The following is a 17871-nucleotide window of genomic DNA, read 5'->3' as shown; positions in this document are numbered from 1 at the left end:
AATGCATATCGATTAGAGATATCAAAGACGGGATCAACCAGGGCCCAGGGGCGGTATTGGGTGTGGCAGGGTGGTAAATGAGGCTGTTCCGACGTCAGACATTGTGCCACTTGCAGTGACGGAGTCAAAGGGATCCACAAATACTTTATGGCGCATCGCTTGATTTTCTGGCATGATTTATCCGTCTGGTTCAGAGAACAGCTGATGCAACATGCCATGATGGGTCTCTTTTTTTATCTTATTTTTTTTATTTTTTTTTATTCTTCCTATTGATACCACAATCATCAATGAGATCAATTAGACAACAAATCTGGCTGCTCAAGTCAATCTGAGATTCCAGTTCTAGTGATTTGCTCATTAAAACATGATTCGTGGCGGTTAAAGAGATTTCGTGGGCCAATTGAGCGTTGATACGTTCTCGGGAGGATCCCGGGGCCGGGGGGAGGGCTAACGTTAGGGGACAACGAAGAACGGGATGTTCCAACGGCGTTGCACTGACCGCCGGGCGGCCATTCATTTGCATTGTTTTCATCTTGGCGCGAAAAAAGATGGAAGGAAAAAATTGAGAGAGGTAAAAGCGATTTGATTAGCCTACTAACCTAGACGGACGTATTCCGTACGGCGGTCAGCGGCGAGTGAGCGAGTGGCCAGCGATCAGGTTTTGCACTCCAACCAACCCGAGAAATTTTCACTCACAGTCATTGTTCTTCGGCGTCTTGTTGTAGTAGCTTCTCATTCCAGGTCGTCTCGGGGTCTTAGTCTCGGTGGTAATAGTAACCAACGTTGATTCATGCAGGATATCATACCTGCTACTTGCCTTATCCGCCACTTTTCTCGGTCCATCTACTTAGATTTTCTCCCATTCTAAGGCATGCGGCCACCGGTGTAAGGCAGTCACCACTGGCCCTGTTCCGGTTCATATTCGCCCAGAATTTATTTTCTCTTACACTGAGATTTGAGATCTGGCAGTCTCTTTTGACCAAGATTGCTCGACTCGCCTTACCTGTACGACACGAAACAATTCTCCTTTCACTCACCCCTACTTTTTGAAGGTTGAGCGGTATCATCAGCCCAGATTTTTCAAATAGTCACCGCCTTTGGTTTGGTACTACCTTATTCCACGGGCGCCCTATCTGAATACACAGCTACGAATATCCGAACTTCGAGTCTCATTCACCCAGACCTCCCACCCCATCTCGACCTCGACCTGCCAAGTGGTTCTAGACTACGGATCCAATATCCGTACCCGCGTCGTTCCTTTCCCCCTGCACCTTCCCGCGCCCCTGCCGCAGCTTCCAACTTCCATCCCACCTCGACCTGAGGCTCGGTCTGCAACGCTCGCCCGTTGCCTCATTCGGCTCTAACAACCCAAGGCCTGAGGAAACGGAAAGTGATACCACCACCGCCCAGTCCTCTCCTTCCCCTTGAAAAGTTGACGCACCTCAATCGGACGACTCCTTCCCTTACCTATCTCTGTTTTTTTTTTTTTATCTTCACCTTCTCTAAATCTTTCCAACTATTTTTTCCCTTCACCGCCGAACGGAGCTTCACGATTCTACCCTTCACATACCATACGCCTTGGCAGCTTCGGTACACCTCCATCATGGACGACATAGTCGAACGCAAAGGCATGGCTCACCCGTATCTGCCTCTCGGCAAGTTACACATCTTACCAGAGCCGGAATCCCTCCTCGCAGACCTGGCGAATCTAGATCTCTCAGAGGAGATAAAGCCACCCACATTCCACCTCTTCAAGGACCTCCCCACCGAAATCCGCCTCAAGGTATGGCGTCTCGCAGCACCCAAGCCCGCCGTTGCTGAGCGCATGCCCAACAACTTGACCATGTCCTATGGTCTCCAGCGTCCTGTCCCAGCGCTCCTGCAGGTTTGCCAGGAATCTCGCACTGAGATGCTCTACGACCCTGAGAACCCGCGTGGTTTGAGAGATGACCAGTATGAGATGATGTATCTCTCGCCTGGACACCGAGCGCAGGGTAAGGGCGTGTATATGAATTATCGTGATGATACGCTGTTCATGTACAGAGGTCAGTCTCATTCAGTTTACCCTTTCAAATAACGAAGTACCTTACTTTCTTTGCCGTGCTTTTCGCACCTTCCAAAGAAAGAGAAAAATCACAAAATAATAACACACTCACAGGTCCCTCTCAATCAATCATGCCCTCTGCACACTGCTTCGCTAACCTTCGCCACCTGGCCATGGAATGGGGCCTCCGCCCCTGCTGGGTGCAGAGCCACTGCAACGAGGGCGTCCGTCTCCTTCGGCAGTTCCCCAGCCTCAAGACGTTCACGCTCCTCGTCAGCTTCAAGATCTACAATGAGCTGCCCTTGGGAGAGTCTGGCAGCAAGCACCGCGAGCAGACGCAGAAGCGTCGGGCTCTCAATGAGATCAAGACTTGGGTTCTGGACGCTATTGACCAGGCTTTAGAGCGAGACGATAGTGCTTTCGCTGCTGCCGTTGCCAGGGCTGGTGCCAACAACAACACCAATGTCGACGTCGCCTCTGGCTCTTCATCTCAGTCTGCGTCCACATCTATGGCTGCGTCTTTGGCTTCGTCTGCATTTACCAACCAATGGTCTCCGCCCGAGGTCAGAGTCGTCCCGAAGACAAAGTACTGGACCATGCCGGCGTGGGCCTAGAACTCCCCGCATGGTGTGACTCGCCAGTACATTGTTGGGATCATAGTGAAGGGTTCTCGGACGCATGGTCAGAGAAAGCGGGATGGGTACTACTACGGGCACCTTTATCAGGTCTATACCGGGAATCGCCATGCGCACCTTCACTGAGGTCCACCAGTCGGCCGTACTTGGGAGCCGGCGAGTATTAGGTGCGGATGCTGCGGATAGAGGAGAGAGTGGATGAGGGGATTCACGGCACATTGAGACTCATGTAAAGGAACATGATGGTTCTTTCAGCAGCATGGCATTGGGGAGGGCTGCGGCATCAATGGGCCTTGGCAAAGGGCCATGGCTTTTGTTTCTGGGTTAAAAAGGGCATGATCGCGACGGGGCGTTAACTTTTGATTTTCTTTGATACCAACCGATAGATAAATCGATGACACCACACCTCTCAGTTCCTACCTCTAAGGTGGATTGATGATATTGATACCATATCCTCCATATAGTTATAATTCTGATCGCCAGCTCATTCCAATTGCATTGAGGCGTCCGAAATTGAGAGCATCGTAAAGGTGATGGTGAGAGCCTCAAGACGGGATGCGACGTTGCTGTACAAGGTCATTCAGGGGCAGCGGCCTATCGGAGGAGGCCTCGCTGCAGCGCTGTGAGTGTGGCGCCCAGCCAACTCGCTCAGGGGAGTTGGGTGACCCCCACGCCAGTAATACCAGCAACACGACTGATGATTAGGTAGGCTAGGGGTATCTTGGCATCCGCGGCGTGTTCGTTCCGACTTCTCACCGTATCTCGGATGAGTATCTATCTCTCGAGATGGGATGGAGGCTTGGAGCGGCTGCCGGCGTGTCTCGCCATCTCCGAGACTCAGGTACCCGTACCTCGGCGCGGTGTCTCGTGCGAGCGTGAGGGCGCGATAGGGACTGCTGTTCGGGAATACGATGGGTGCTTCGCAGGACGGGGGCGAGCTCGGTCGGAGGTTGTGGTGTAAAGTCGGAGCTCTGCTTGTTGGTTCCGACTTGGGGGATGCGCGTCGGGGTTTGTTGGGTGATGTTCTAGGCTTGTTTCATGGAGAATTAGAGTATTTCGTTTCGAGTATTGTATCTGTAGGTTTTGTTGGATTTACTTAGGTATATTTGGACAGGCAAGGTGAAGGCTCGGTGAAGAAGTGCTTGAGGGTGGTTCCCGTCCGTGGGCCGTCGCGCAGTGAGCTGTCGTGTTAGTGGCAAGCAAGTGCTGTTGATGCCTTTTCTTCCAGACACGCAAGGCATTCACCAGGATGTCTATGGTATTGTATTCATCATTTCCATCCTGCTAATTCTCATTCTTGGGCTAATTGAGTTATCGACTTGTTCATTAGGGTGTAAATACATTTATGTGTCGGGAATCCTTTAGCGACTGTAAAGCTCAGTGGCCCCATAAAGTTTACAGCGAGCAGAGGACTAGCTAGTATTTATTACAGGGAGTATGAGTGAGCTCTTATGGCAAGCCGGGACGTCTCTCCATTTTTCAGACGAACAATTCGAATTGTTCTAGAAGGCTTCCACAAATGTTCTTGGCAAAATCCTCCAATCAATGAGTGACTGCTAAAGATTTGGGGAGAGAAAAGAGAGGAGGTGATGCACCTATGACGCACCTGCCCTCAGCGCTCTCTTTCCCCGGACTCGCTCAAGCGTCTTGGTGTCGTCACCATCCGATTACAGCAGAGCCTCAGCTTTCAACATCATCTGACTTGTAACACTGAAATCGTCCACGACACACAAGCCCTGTAAAGAACCCATCGTCGATAAGTGAGGTTTACAAGAAGAAATTCGACCCAAAGCGACTGGGATCATCAAGTCAACATTCTCAGCTATCCCGTATACCCGCCCCCATAATTAACGCCGAAATGATCCCCGCAAGATCCCTCTCCCTCCGCCGCCTCGCCGTCGCGCGACCCCTCCCCAGCCCCGGAGCCACGACGGCGCCCTTCGCAGCGGCGCGCCGGAGCCAGGTCCGGTGGAGCACGCATAACCCCAAAGAGGGCGACCTCGGTGGGCCCGGCGGGCAGGAACCTGTGCCGTCGACCAGCGGTGCCGCGCAGAGCTGGTGAGTTATCTGTCTCCGTCTCATGTGACAAGATTTTCAAAGGAATCCTTATGGTTATGCCTGGGCCATGCCCGTGAGTCCGTTGTTAACGTATGCTGGGGGATTAGGCCGACGTTGGTTGCAATCGCTGCTGTGGGACTTGGTGTTGGGGGGTATCTTGTTCATATGACGGGCAAGTCCAAGGGGCAGGGGACGGTGATGGAGAAGGGGGAGTTTGATAAGTTGGCCGAGAGGGCTGCGTCGAGGAAGTAGATGTTGCTGGGTTGAAGCTTGGGGAAGGGCTGGGGCTTTCGGGCCGAATCTGCAAGGACGCTGTGTAAATTTGAGGTTGCAAATGAATTGAAAGCTCTAAACTCTTCAGGTGGTTCTTTGCAGCAAAGGCAAACGCTCATTTGAGTGTTGAAATGGTCAACTTGATGCAAGTCGCTGGCGGTGATGCTCAGTTTCAACTACTGCAATACGAACATCAAGAAGATGTATCTTTTTATGTAATTTCTAATTAGTCACAGTTATCACAACATTCTCTGCAGGAAAACACACGAAGAGGGAGACGACTTGAGAACCATTCACGTTGGCCCAACGTCGCCTTCATTGATCCGTCATGGGTATCTCCATCTTTCAACCTTGATCTGTTATTGGATGCCTGGCAACTCTGCACTCCTCAAGACAGCCTTGAAACAGAAAAGGTACGGCTTCAACAACTCGATGAGTTTCTCATCTGCTATCAGAGCGCAATTCGGAATTCAGCAGGTTGCTCTTCAAGTTTTCACACAAACTGAGCAATCTTCAAACCCTTTTGCCTCTGAACTGAAGGCTTGTGACTTCACAAGAGTTTCTTCACAACGTTCACGGATTTCATTCGCTTCAGCTACTTGGATTTGTTGCAGGTAGGGATGCAACGAACGGGATTGGGAGCCGGTCTTCCATAGCGAGTGCTGAAAATGCCCGTTTTAGACTCAAGAGGGTCGACATAACGATAGATCCCTCCTATCCACAAGTCTTACTCACCAAAGATCATGCAGATGGCCAATCTCGGGACTGGGCTCCACCTTGACTTTTGCCAGGAACTTTATAGACGCCATCGCCGAGTGGCTCTTACTAGTTACCTGTGTGTTTCAAGACATACGATGTCGCACATATTACGTAGAAACCATATCTCACCGAGTGGTGGTCGGAAAGTGCACATTCCGGATTTCCTGACTTCGAATTTTCCTAGTTTCCTCAGACAAAAAGGTCTGTAGCGGAACAGAGTCAGAGGAGATCAGGGATAGTGTGTACAGCACTCAATCAGAAAGAAGATCAATCAGTGAACGAGTGTCAAATCGGAATTAAGAACAACAGGGGCACGTTCGCAGATTTATGTAGTCATCCCAAATGAGGAATCCGAAATCGCTTGGAAAAGGAAGATTCTACGAGTCCTCGTCCTAACCAGATCTACCGAGCTTAATGCCAGCGGCATAAACCAGGCATGTTCGTCTCAAGTTCACTGCTAGAAGTTTCCTTGGTTGTTTGGACAAGGGTTCGTTCTTTCTCGCTGTCAGTGGAGCATCCGATGCTTATTGTTTTCTTACTTAAGCGGCAAATCGTCCAGACCCAGACGAGAAACCCACCTCAAAAAGTTGTTTTCGGCCCTTTGTTCGTTCGCCAACTCAGAATGCGAGCATGACACACATGGGGCTCAGGTCCCCTTAATTCCCTTGATTGCTTAGAAAGCGGTAGCATAAACCCGTTTGTCGTTTGTTCTTTGAGATTCATGCCCACCTTCTGTACTTGTATTTCCGTAAACCCGTGATTTCATTAGATTGAGCATCTAGAATGTTGGTGAGGTCCACCTATGCCAGATCCTTTCTACTTGGCGAGTGCGCTTGGCACTTGAGCTTAAAGTTTAGCCCTCATACATGGTGCACCGCGCAACCTTTGAGATCTACCGAGCCGACGTCTAGAATAGCACAGAGGTGCATTGAAAGGCCTCCTTTGCGCAAGGTTGCAATCGTTTTCGGGGCATGACGTATGCCACACCTTTCCATAGTTCTCGTCCTCAACTTTGGACGACAACGGTTGCTAAGTTCGTCGCGGGGGCATGATTCAACGTCCGCCACCCTGTAGGGCACTCTCTTCTGTCCTCAGCCCTCATTGGCTTTACCGGGCTATGCTGGCAAGGTATGAGTAGGAGCCCCTGCAGGGTCCCGCCGATCTACGCAGATATTTCCGCAGGGACGGGTTCCAGTCTCCAGATCCCAGGAACGTTAGGCTTTCTGATGGTTGATAAGCATCTCGCGCCGCCAACTACCGGTGGATCGGTCCGATCAGATATGCCCTCATTGCTCTCAGCGGTTGTCGACGACCAATGGCGTCCAGAACCGCTGGGCCCCAATTGTAACTCGGCTTCTGCGGCTACGCCGTACTCCACCCTCCCGAGCCTTGAGTAAGTTTGCCCGTATGGATTGCACTGACGAAATAGGAGGGAGGATACAACTCTTCGGTCAGCCCTCGGAGTGTTACTGCAAAATCCGGTTTAACGGGGATAGTAGCTGTTTGGATCCGCGCGGGTGACGTGATTGAGGGATTTGAGGAGCTCGGATTTGGCGGCGATGTTGTTGAATTTTCTCTTTCGGTGTTCGTTGATATAAACATAAGCCTCCGACTTCGAAGCTATTGTTTGATCACCATTCCAGTGGACTTGTATACATTCTCTTGCCGCACTTACACTCATTCCAGACCTTGGCAGTACACACACAACCATGCGGAGCTTCCTCACCACATCTACCCTCCTCTCTGGAGCCGCGGCCTTGGCCGTCCGCTGCAACAACGCGTCCAGCAATGGATACGACTACATCGTCGTTGGAGGCGGTACCAGCGGTCTGGCGGTTGCCAACCGTCTATCAGAGAACCCTGCCGTATCCGTCCTGATCATTGAGGCCGGCGGCTCAGTCTTTGACAACGTCAACGTCACCAACCCTAACGGATACGGTCTTGCCTTTGGTACCGACATCGACTTCGCCTTCCAGACGACCAACCAGACCTTCGGTGATGGATCGGTCCAGACCATGCGTGCTGCCAAGGCTTTGGGGGGAACCAGCACTATCAACGGTTTGTGGTGATCATCGATTAAAAGAAGACTGGACTTAGATGCTAACAGCCTGAAGGACTGGCCTACACCCGCGCCGAAGCCTCTCAGATCGACGCATGGGAGCAACTCGGAAATGAGGGCTGGAACTGGGACGCTCTTTTCCCCTACTACCTCAAGAGCGAGCACTTCCAGACCCCGGAGTCCGCCCGCCAGGTCGCCGGCCGTCTCGAGTATGAGACCAACGTCCACGGTGAAGACGGACCCCTCCTGACCGGCTGGACCTACGGCCAGACGAATGGAACCATGCCTGCCGTCCTGAACTCGACATTCCAGAACCTTGGTCTTCCCTGGAACGAGGACGTCAACGGCGGAAACATGGTTGGCTTCTCCGTCTTCCCCCGCACCGTCGACCAGGCAAACGCCGTCCGCGAGGATGCTGCCCGTGCCTACTACTACCCCTACCAGAACCGCACCAACCTCAAGGTCCTGCTGAACACGAGCGCCCAGAAGCTCACTTGGAAGAACACTACTCTCCCTACCGCCGACGGCGTCGAGATCGTTTCCGCCGATGGATCCAGCAGCGTCGTCAAGGCTAACAAGGAGGTTATCCTCTCCGCCGGTGCCCTCGTCTCCCCTCTGCTCCTCGAACTCTCTGGTGTCGGCAGTGCCAACGTCCTCAAGCAACACGGCATCAAGACCGTCGTCAACCTCCCCACCGTCGGCGAGAACCTCCAGGACCAGATGAACAATGGTCTCTCCTTCGACATGAAGAACATGAGCATCGACGGCACACTCACCACTGTCGCCTACCCCACCGTCGCCCACGTCTTCGACGACGCCGAGGGCGTCGCCGCCCAGATTAAGGAGGCCCTCCCCGCCTACGCCGCAAAGGTCGCCTCCATCAATGGCAACGTCACCCGCGCCTCGGACCTCTTGGAGTTCTTTCAGCTGCAGTGGTCTCTCATCTTCGAGTCCCAGATCCCCATCGCCGAGGTCCTCGTCAACGCTGGCTCCGGATCCTGGAGCAGTGAGTACTGGGGCCTCCTCCCCTTCGCCCGCGGCAGCGTTCACATTGGCAGCAACTCCACCTCCCGCGCCGTCATCAACCCCAACTATTTCATGCTGGACTGGGATCTGCTCGAACAGGTCGAGATTGCAAAGTACATTCGCAAGCTGTACAGCACCGCGCCCTTCTCTACCTACGCTGGAACCGAGACCCGTCCCGGCGCGGACGTCGTTGCTGCTGATGCGGATGATGTCGAGGGCTGGGAGAGCTACATCAAGGGCAACTACCGCTCCAACTTCCACCCCGTCGGCACCGCTGCCATGATGCCCCGCGAGAAGGGTGGTGTTGTCGACGCTAGCCTCAAGGTCTATGGTACCGCCAACGTCCGCGTTGTTGACGCCTCCGTCTTGCCCTTCCAGGTGTGCGGTCACCTTGTCAGCACCTTGTACGCTGTTGCCGAGAGAGCAGCGGATCTCATTGCCAAGAGCTCGTAGAAAGGTACTTACCTCGTGTTCTTAGAACGACTTCGTAACATGTCGCCCTTCTTCCACATTTCTCAGTAAATATTTCAAGCACAATTACATGTTCATATCCATAGAGTAGAGTATATAATCGTCACGCGACTTAGTCAATCGAATTTACATTTCGAGTTTAGATCAAGTTCAGCGTTCGAATTGGAATCGACCTCGTAGCCGCTGAGCCCTCGCGGGCTATCAAAATTGCTTGTGCAGAGCGCTTAAGAAACGGTATAGACAATATTCTCCCCACTGATGGGGCGCATCTGGTCTTTCGACGGGTCGTTGACTTACTTCGATCCAAAGAGTGGGATGCCTTCTGCCCCGATGTTCTAAAGTCCTCCTGGCATCAGACGAACCGGGTTTGCCTGCAACTTGACTTTTTCTTAGGAAGCTTCTGATCCGAGATAGTCGTAAAACCGTGTTACAAACTCACGGGCTCCAGGGTTGGCTGGGAATGTGACGCCTGTACAAAACGGTCAGTAGAGGAACCTTCCATTTCAAAGGATACTGTGACCGCTCACCTTGATATTGGATTTCTACACCAAGACCCTCCCAGACCGCACCTGTGACCGCCTTGACCCTGAGTTTCGATGGATCGAACCCTGCGAGAGCGGATGCTCTGAAAACTGCCAACTTCCCCTCGGCGACCAACGTATCATGCACATGTTCGACGGACGGAGACTGCGAGACCGCGTCTATGCCGTAGTGGACTCCGCCAGTTGCGCCACAGACCTGACGTACCTTTATTTGCCAGTCAGAGTCTCTGTAGTCAACTAACTCATTGTATGAGTAAGGAGCTTGGCGCAGCATGTCATGCTTTGCCCTGCTGGCGGCACCGATGAGACGGATCCTCGTCCCTGAAATTCTCTCAGCCAGGCGCACGAGCTGTGTGGCAAATAGGCCCAGTGAGGTTGTTGCCCCGCAAACTAACACGTTCACGGGCTCCCCTTCGTCGAGTTTGAGGTGGTTAATATTCTGAGACTCGATAAATGGCCCTGGGAGTTCAAGTCGACGAAAGACACCCTGAGTAGCTGTAAGTCCACACAGACTAACGGTGGCTGCCTCTTGGAGTGGCACTCTTCTAGGAATATTCTATGTGAGGTCGTGATCAATGACGAGGTACTCGGCAAAGGCTCCTGGGCGGTTGTTAACCGAACACGCTACATATATTCATACTTGGCACCTTGCTCATCTGACCCAGGACCATGCACTGCTTTACTTACCGCCTTGAACGAATCCAGCTACATGAGCTCCGACCTTGACTCGAGGGTCGTTGATGTTTTGGATGTCTTTGCCAACACTGGCGACCTCTCCAGCGAAGCCGCTACCGATCACACAATACTCCTGCGCCACAATTATGTTGTATGTATAGAGAGCGTCCACATGATTAAGCGCAACTGCTCTCACACGGAAGAGGATTTCTCTTGGACCTGGCTGCGGAATCGGATTATCTTGTACAAAAACGGAATTATCCTTTGACATTAAAGTCAAGGCTTTCGTTGTAGTATCGGCAATGGAACTTGAGTCTCAATTTTGGGATCAAATGGGCGTGAGAAACGACTGAAGTTCATACAAGATTTCTCCCAGGGAGAGAGTACTAGAACCTATAGATGACCGATGCAGGTGCTTTCAGGTTGAACGATAAAAGCCCCAATCCTCGCAATCAAGTACTTTGCTTTCAAATTCCATCTAGTGACGTTGCGAAAACGAGAAGGTCCGTGTACTATTATCATGTGTAAGTAAACCCCGGTCTTCAAGACTCAAGCGGACTGGTCTCTAAACTTAAGTCCGACCTTGTTTCCCACACATCAAGCCTTACCTGAGTCATTCATATGAAAGCCAGTGATTTGTAGATTGATGATTTTGGGAACCTTGAGAGGTTTCCCAGGACATCACTGTTCAATCGCGTGCAGGTAAGTAGCAACTTCAGGACCGAACAGGCGATCTTGAACAAGGTAGCCCGCTGCCTCAACCAACCAATATTGGCAGTTCTCGAGGGTGACCTGTTTGCCAGACGCATCCTTTCCATCTCTGTTAGTAAAGCATTATAAAGGCAAAGCAGGAATACACGTTCGCAAAAAGGCACCTCAAATGACCTGCCTGAAGGGCAATCATACAACCACGAGGCGGTCTATGCAGAAGAATCACAGTCGTTCAGAGAAGTCAAGTGAAAGTCTCACCTTATCACCGGGCGCATTCAAAGTCTTTCCAGGAGCCTTCGCCTGGTATGCACTGGCCTCAAAACCACAGACAGGCCTCTCATCGATCTTTTCCACTCCCCAGTTGAGCATCACGCCTTCGTCAAAGTGCTTGGCATCAACCCATTGAAGTGGAGCCCTTTTGTTTGGAATGTCGGGAGTACTTGCGAGGTCATGACTGCGTTTGACCTCGAATTTGAAGCCATTACGAACGTCGCCGGTCGCGTGAATCTTGACACCGATGCCATCCTCAGTGTGAGAGCGCACCAAATACGCCCAGTGGTCTTTGAAAGGTGAGCCATTATAGATCATCAATTTAACCAAAAGGCTCCAGGAGGTCCCTTCGAGGGTACGGTTGGCGGCGTTGGGTCCGGAGGTGGGGTGGGGGCCCTCTGGACAAGCGGCGGCGGTGGGGGTGGCGGAACACCGCCGGTAGGGAGAGACATCTTGGATAACTCTCGGAGGTTTACTTTGTCGTCTCTATTGGTATCGCTCTGTAAAGCAACGAAGGCAATGTGATAGTTCTTGATTCTCTTGAGGACCGGTATTTACAATCAGGCAGCAGCTGCAAGCGCTGCAGCCCCGCAAGTAATGTCTCAAGGCCCCTTTGTTGCGGGGAGATTACTTGGTATCATGAAATGGAGCAATTTGTGCACTCGAAGCTTGAAATATTGAATCCATGAATCTACTATTTTCTGAGGATATCCAAAACAACGCTCGCTATACAAAATATGACATATTAAGATATTGATATTTTCCCTTGAAACATAAAACTGTAATAGTTGAGGCCATCAACCTATTGGGCCGCTGTTTCCTTTCCCTTGGACTCCTTCTTGGGCTTTGACGAGCCGGAGTTCCACTTCTTGACACGGACGAGGTAGTAGGAAATAACAGCAATGAAGATGTTGAAGAAAATGAAAGCCCAGACGATGCCAAAGTTGCGCCAGCGCTCATCGTAGAAGATGTTGCTGCCGGCCAAGTACTGGTCGGCATTGCTGAGAGAGCAGTATCTGCAAGCCTCAGTGGCATCGGGGTTCTGAAGCTGGCCGGGGGCGAGCTTGAGGTAGTCTGCCAGGTACTCGCCGCACGTCTGGTTGGCAGGCGGGTTGAAGACGGAGGTCTCGTCGGCGGAGCAAGTGACGGGTCGGCCGGACAGCTGGGTACTGACGATACCGGCAACCCAGTATGTGAAGGGGGACACGCGGTACATGAAGATCCAGAAGCCGGGGAGAGCAGTAGGGGATTGCAAGACACCGCAGAAGGTCAAACTCATGAGGACCAGGAGAGTGACGACACCTGAGGCGGTCTGGGCGTCGGGGAAAGCGGCGATGGTCATTTGGGAGAAAGAGGACGCGTAGATCAGAAGCTGGATGGCGTAGAGCATGACCAAGGCCTGGCGGACAGAGCCCTGAATGCCAATGATGGGGTAGTAGAAGCAAGCCCAGATGAGGATGCCGGTGATGATTTGGTAAGGGATTTCAACGATGATGTTGGCGAACATGAAAGCCTTCCATGAGTAAGCCTTGCTGGGACGTTCACGAACCTCGTAGAGGGCACGCTGTGTGACGAAATGAGGCTGGATCTGCTCAACCATGACGGAGAAGATGGTGATGACCATGAAGACACCGAAAACAACGTTTTGCATGCCAGCCATGGTATCATCAGCCTTCCAGAACGAGAAACCGATGAAGAGACCTGCGCAAATACCGAGGAAGAACTTGGCGAAGACATAGTTGGGCATGCGCCAGTACTGCTGGAAGACACGACCAGTAACCTCCATGAGCTGAGTGCTGAAGGGCATGGCGAACTCAGAGTGGGTACCAGCATCTTCGCTGCCGGCGACATCCTCGTGCTGCTTCTCGAGGTGAATTCTCTCGATCTCAGCCTCGACACCACGGCGTTCGTTGCTAGACTTCCAGACGCTGTGCCAGTCTTCGCCCCTAGAGTTGGTACCGTTGTTGACAATCTCGAGCATGTACTCAGCGGGGTTCTCCTCATCGCCACATCTGCGAGCACCGTTGCCCTCGAAGTAGTTGAGAAGGGTGCGGGAGTTGTCGCCGATATCGCCAAAGTAGACGATCTTACCGCCGCGAGCGAGGAAGAGAAGGCGGTCGAACTGCTGGAAGAGGATAGCGCTGGGCTGATGGACGGTGCAGAGAACAGCTTGGCCGGAATCAGACAGCTTGCGGAGGAAAGCGCAAATGGCCCATGAGCTCTGAGAGTCGAGACCACTGGTAGGCTCGTCAAGGAAGAGAAGAAGTTTGGGCTTGGCTGCCAATTCGACGCCAATAGTGAGAAGCTTGCGCTGTTCGACGTTCAAACCCTCGCCGGGAATACCGACAACAGCATCGGCAAAGTCGCGCATGTTGAGCATGTCAATGACCTCCTCGACGAAAGCGAATTTCTCTTCCTTGGATACAGTCTTGGGCTGACGGAGCATGGCGCTGAAGCGCAAGCTCTCGCGGACGGTAGCGGTAGCTAAATGGAGATCTGGACAATGTTAGACAAGTGATCAAGTTCAACTGTTAGTGAAGAGAAATTACTTACCCTGCTGCTGAACGTAGCCAGTCTTGCGTTGGAAACTGGCGTCGAGGGGCTTGCCGTTGACAAACATGTCGCCAGTGATGACACCCATGGTAGTTCGCTGAGCCAAGACATCGAGAAGAGTCGTTTTTCCGGCGCCGGAGACACCCATGAGGGCAGTAAGCGTTCCAGGCTTCACCCAGCCATCGACGTGGTCAAGCAGACGGCGAGGCTCATCCTTGATCTCAATATCGTAGACAACGTCTTTCCAAGTGAAGATATCCTTCTGGGGCGGGATAGAGTTAACGTTAGGCTCAGCCTCCTGGTCCTTGGAGACGGCCATCTCCTCGTTGGTGACGCTGCGGTTGACTCCATCCTGAAGATGAGCGGGGACACGGCCGCGCTGGAAGACAAGGACCTCGGCCGTGCTGGTGGTGGAGGAGTTGAGCTCGGTAGCGACGAAGTAGATGATCATGAAGAAGAAGAGGAAGGCCAGCAGGATACCAAAGTTGCGCCAGACGTGAGAGTAGTAGTACTGGTAGTTGGTCTCGATGAAAGCATCGCCGCTAACAGTGCGCTGACCAGCGACAGAACCGACAGCCGAGCAGATCCAAGAGTCGCCGATCAGGGGGGTGTACGCCGGGATGATCTCGGAGCAGACGAACTCGCGACCGTGGAACTCGTTGGCGATGAGGATCTCGAAGGCATAGAATATAGGGTTAATGAAGCGGATCCAACCGAACCAGTCAACCATCTGGGGAACTCTGATGACGAAGCCAGTGTAGATGACAAGCGCCAAGACGAGCACACCAGCCAACATCATAGCCTGAGAGATGGTCTTGGTGATAGCTGCCATAGTTCTGAAGACGGCGCTCATGACAAAGGTGGAGATGTAGGTGATCAGGAAGTACAGGAAGAATTGACCAGGTTCCCGACGAAGACCAGCGAGGAAGTACAGGATGAGGTTGAAACAGGTTGCCGTGACGAACTTGATCGGGATATCTGCGACGATACCAGCGATGGCTTCCGCTGATGGATGGTAGAAGGCGTAAGAGGCATGTTTTTCGACAATTGGCCGCTGGTCGTAAAGATTGTTGATTTCAGAAATGGCAGTGAGAGCGTTCATGAGAATAGCCTGGAACAGGACTGAACCCTTGGAGTAGAAACCGGAAGTAGCGTCAGGAGTGCCGTAGAAGACCGAACCAATGATGAGAGCCAAGATGGTGTTGAGAATAGCTATTGTAGCTGTTGCCGAGATGTCGTTCCATATTCGCTGGTACGCGCGTTTCGTAGTAAGTCGCACTTGCATCGCCAAGCTAATGAGGTAGGGAGACTTGGGACGGACGTGCTTCGCTTGCCTGTCGTTTTTCTGCTGGCGGAGCTCAGTAAGAGCATGGCCGTTAGGGTCGATCGGGTTCTCGTCAGTATGCTGCTCAATCTCCTGGCGGAGAGCTTGGTACTCGGGAGATGCGCGCCAGTATGCCTCGAAGTCCTCGGGAGTTCTGGGGACCTGGCTCTCCATTCCCGGACGAGCCTTGCGCTCGATGGGGTTTGTGACCGAGGTCAAGAAGTCTCCCGTGGTCTGGCGCTGGGGGCAATCCCAGCCCATGCGCTCAAAGTAAGACTTGGCAGCGGCAGCAGGGCCAAAGAAGATCTGGCGACCCTCGTAATGGACGACAGCCTTGTCGAAGAGGTCATAGATGCCCTGACTGGCCTGGTAGATGGCAACAGCGTTGGCACTGCCGGTGAAGTCGGAGGCAAGGCGCAGTGACTTAACGAACTTCAGAGCGGTCGCGGAATCCAAGCCGCGAGTGCTGTTATCCCAAGCGCACATGGGAGAGCCAGCAAGCATCATCTCAGCTATGGAGACACGCTTTCTTTCACCGCCAGACACACCTTTGAAGAGTTAGTCGAAATTGTCTCTCAGAATTATGAAAGGTTTGAGTTACTTACCACGGACGAAGTCATTTCCGACCTTTGTGTTGTAGGTGTGGCTAAGACCGCAGACGGCCATGACCACCTGAGCCCCCTTCTTGTGAGCTTCCTCACGACTCAGGCCCATAGGTCTGTTGGATGGTGTGCGAACGGCGCCGGCGAACTCGAGTGTTTGACCGACGGTAAGATGGGGGAAATGCTTGTCAACCTGGATTACACGTTGTTAGTCGTAATCAAACAAAATATTGGTACATGGAAACGAACCTCTTGGTTGTAAACGGTTTCTCCCTTGAACTCCTTCATCATCTTCTTTTGCGGAATGCCGTTGTAGTGGATGACAGACTCATCTCCAATGCTCAGGCCCTGGAGTTTACCAGTCATCGTCTTCAGGAGAGTACTGCATCCAGAACCAGGGCGACCAAGAACGATCAAAAGCTCGCCGCTCTTGAGCAGGCCATCGAAGCTATTGAGAATTCTCTTGGGCTCCTTCTTTCCGAAGCTAATGTGCTCCCCGATTCTGAGAGGTGCTTGGAGGAAGTCGCCAACGGTCTGTTGCAGCTGCAAAGCAGCGCCGGTACCAGAAACATTGAGGTCCTTGTAGGCGACACCAGCATGCTTAAGAGTGATGCCCTCGTTTTTCATAGCTCGCATGAAGGCCTGAAGCCATTTTGAAAGATCGAATGACTTGCTAGAAGGGTCCAGGGCGGGATCATCTTGGGCGTAAGAGATGTGTGTCGAAAGGGGACGGCCGTTGCTGGCCAAACTTTGATGCCGCGAAAGATTTGTTGCGATTCTCTGAAGTTCCCTCCTGTCCTCCTCGTCGATCATCATCGTGTCGCGGTGGGCATCTCTCGTAGGGCTGGACACGTCTCCATTTTCTTCGTCGGATGAATCGCCATTCTTTCCCGTGTTGATGGGAGCAAAGCCACCGGTGGGCTGCTCGGATGAGGCTCGTTGTTCTCCGTGCATCGTGACTGAAGAGGTAGTTGTACCGTAGCTACCTCTTGTTGCTGTTCTGTCCTCCATGGCTGTGAATGTGTTGGCCAGGGGCGAAGCTCAGGTGAGCTGAAATTAAGGTTGTTGATAATAGTCGTAGAGGCAATGCGTTGATGGTAATGAGACGGTGTTAAAGGATGTTGCAGTTTTTAAGATGCTCACAGACACTTTAGAATATTCGATAGAGATTGAAAACGGAATTGGGATGTATGGGTTTCGGATGACATTATTATATCGAGATCCATGGTGGAAGCAGATTGAGGGTATACGCATGCGGACATGGCCAACCCCCGGGGCCACCGAGCTAGAGCCGTGATCCTGCCAAGCCAACTGGGCTCTGAGTTTGTTGTGTGACTCTGGAGACGGCCGAGACCAAGTGTGCGGAGTTCGCAGTGCTCCCGCCTACCGGCCGGCCGGTGGCTATGAGGTCACCCCTTGCTAGACATGAAGGCACTCTCCCGGGTGAGTACTCTAACCCCGAACTCTGGTGCACGAGATATGTAAGCTAGGGGAGAGGAAGATTGTTTCTAGCGCACGGCATGCGTGCTGGCTTTCCGAGTTCCCACCAGCATGGATAGCGGACCGGGCGGGTTGTTGGCTGTCACCACAGTCCGTCCCCGACTCGGGGACTTGGAGTGACCCGAGAGGCTCGACAACTCTTCAAACTCGGGCGCAAGAGCCACGCTGCGGCCCTAGAGACGAGTCAGTATTGGGCTTTGCTAAGCTTGCTAAACCGTTTACGGCCAAAATGTGGGCTGAGGGCAGTCGAGGCACCCTGCTGTTTTCCGATTGCATCATGGTGGCTCATTCTGTAGCGTTGGCCCACCCGTACATCTCTGCGTTGCTCGTAAATCTGGCGTCACATTGGGATGGGGCATCCGGTAGACA

At 52.6% G+C, this 17871-nt stretch overlaps 6 protein-coding genes across 6 annotated transcripts; 3 read left to right on the top strand and 3 right to left on the bottom strand.

Annotated features, from left to right (window-relative positions):
• Positions 1-1696: 1696 nt before the first annotated feature.
• On the top strand, positions 1697-2649 carry BDP55DRAFT_526884 (uncharacterized protein; the record flags this gene model as incomplete). Its single annotated transcript, XM_060567817.1, has 3 exons — positions 1697-2045; positions 2159-2508; positions 2608-2649. Coding segments are annotated over 3 exons (741 nt in total), but the record flags the coding sequence as incomplete, so codon positions are not given.
• Positions 2650-4183: 1534 nt separating this feature from the next.
• Positions 4184-5423, top strand: BDP55DRAFT_675075 (uncharacterized protein). Its single transcript, XM_060575710.1, has 2 exons — positions 4184-4737; positions 4845-5423. Exons 1-2 carry the CDS (start codon positions 4538-4540, stop codon positions 4987-4989), a joined length of 345 nt encoding a protein of 114 aa, XP_060425892.1. The 5' UTR covers positions 4184-4537; the 3' UTR covers positions 4990-5423.
• Positions 5424-7322: 1899 nt separating this feature from the next.
• Positions 7323-9430, top strand: BDP55DRAFT_285148 (GMC oxidoreductase). Its single transcript, XM_060566510.1, has 2 exons — positions 7323-7827; positions 7884-9430. Exons 1-2 carry the CDS (start codon positions 7479-7481, stop codon positions 9305-9307), a joined length of 1773 nt encoding a protein of 590 aa, XP_060425891.1. The 5' UTR covers positions 7323-7478; the 3' UTR covers positions 9308-9430.
• Positions 9431-9660: 230 nt separating this feature from the next.
• BDP55DRAFT_752239 (chaperonin 10-like protein) lies at positions 9661-11299 on the bottom strand (the record flags this gene model as incomplete). Its single annotated transcript, XM_060580658.1, has 5 exons — positions 10555-11299; positions 10448-10491; positions 9853-10423; positions 9765-9794; positions 9661-9713 (listed from the first exon to the last, which is right to left on the bottom strand). Exons 1-5 carry the CDS (start codon positions 10811-10813, stop codon positions 9661-9663), a joined length of 957 nt encoding a protein of 318 aa, XP_060425890.1. The 5' UTR covers positions 10814-11299.
• BDP55DRAFT_285122 (uncharacterized protein) lies at positions 10971-12015 on the bottom strand. Its single transcript, XM_060566509.1, has 3 exons — positions 11512-12015; positions 11151-11352; positions 10971-11054 (listed from the first exon to the last, which is right to left on the bottom strand). The coding sequence occupies exons 1-2, from the start codon at positions 11839-11841 to the stop codon at positions 11224-11226; spliced, it is 459 nt and encodes a 152-aa protein (XP_060425889.1). The 5' UTR covers positions 11842-12015; the 3' UTR covers positions 10971-11054; positions 11151-11223.
• A 310-nt stretch (positions 12016-12325) lies between these two features.
• On the bottom strand, positions 12326-16956 carry BDP55DRAFT_559607 (ABC-2 type transporter; the record flags this gene model as incomplete). Its single annotated transcript, XM_060569914.1, has 4 exons — positions 12326-14019; positions 14077-15948; positions 16006-16195; positions 16252-16956. 4 exons carry the CDS (start codon positions 16954-16956, stop codon positions 12326-12328), a joined length of 4461 nt encoding a protein of 1486 aa, XP_060425888.1.
• Between the last annotated feature and the right edge of the window lie 915 nt (positions 16957-17871).

This window comes from Colletotrichum godetiae, assembly GCF_030913485.1.
Source record: "Colletotrichum godetiae strain CBS 193.32 chromosome Unknown BDP55scaffold_43, whole genome shotgun sequence".
NCBI classification, from domain to species: Eukaryota; Fungi; Ascomycota; class Sordariomycetes; order Glomerellales; family Glomerellaceae; genus Colletotrichum; species Colletotrichum godetiae.
The sequence above is the reverse complement of the archived record's forward strand: the minus strand, read 5'-3'. Positions and strand labels throughout refer to the sequence as shown.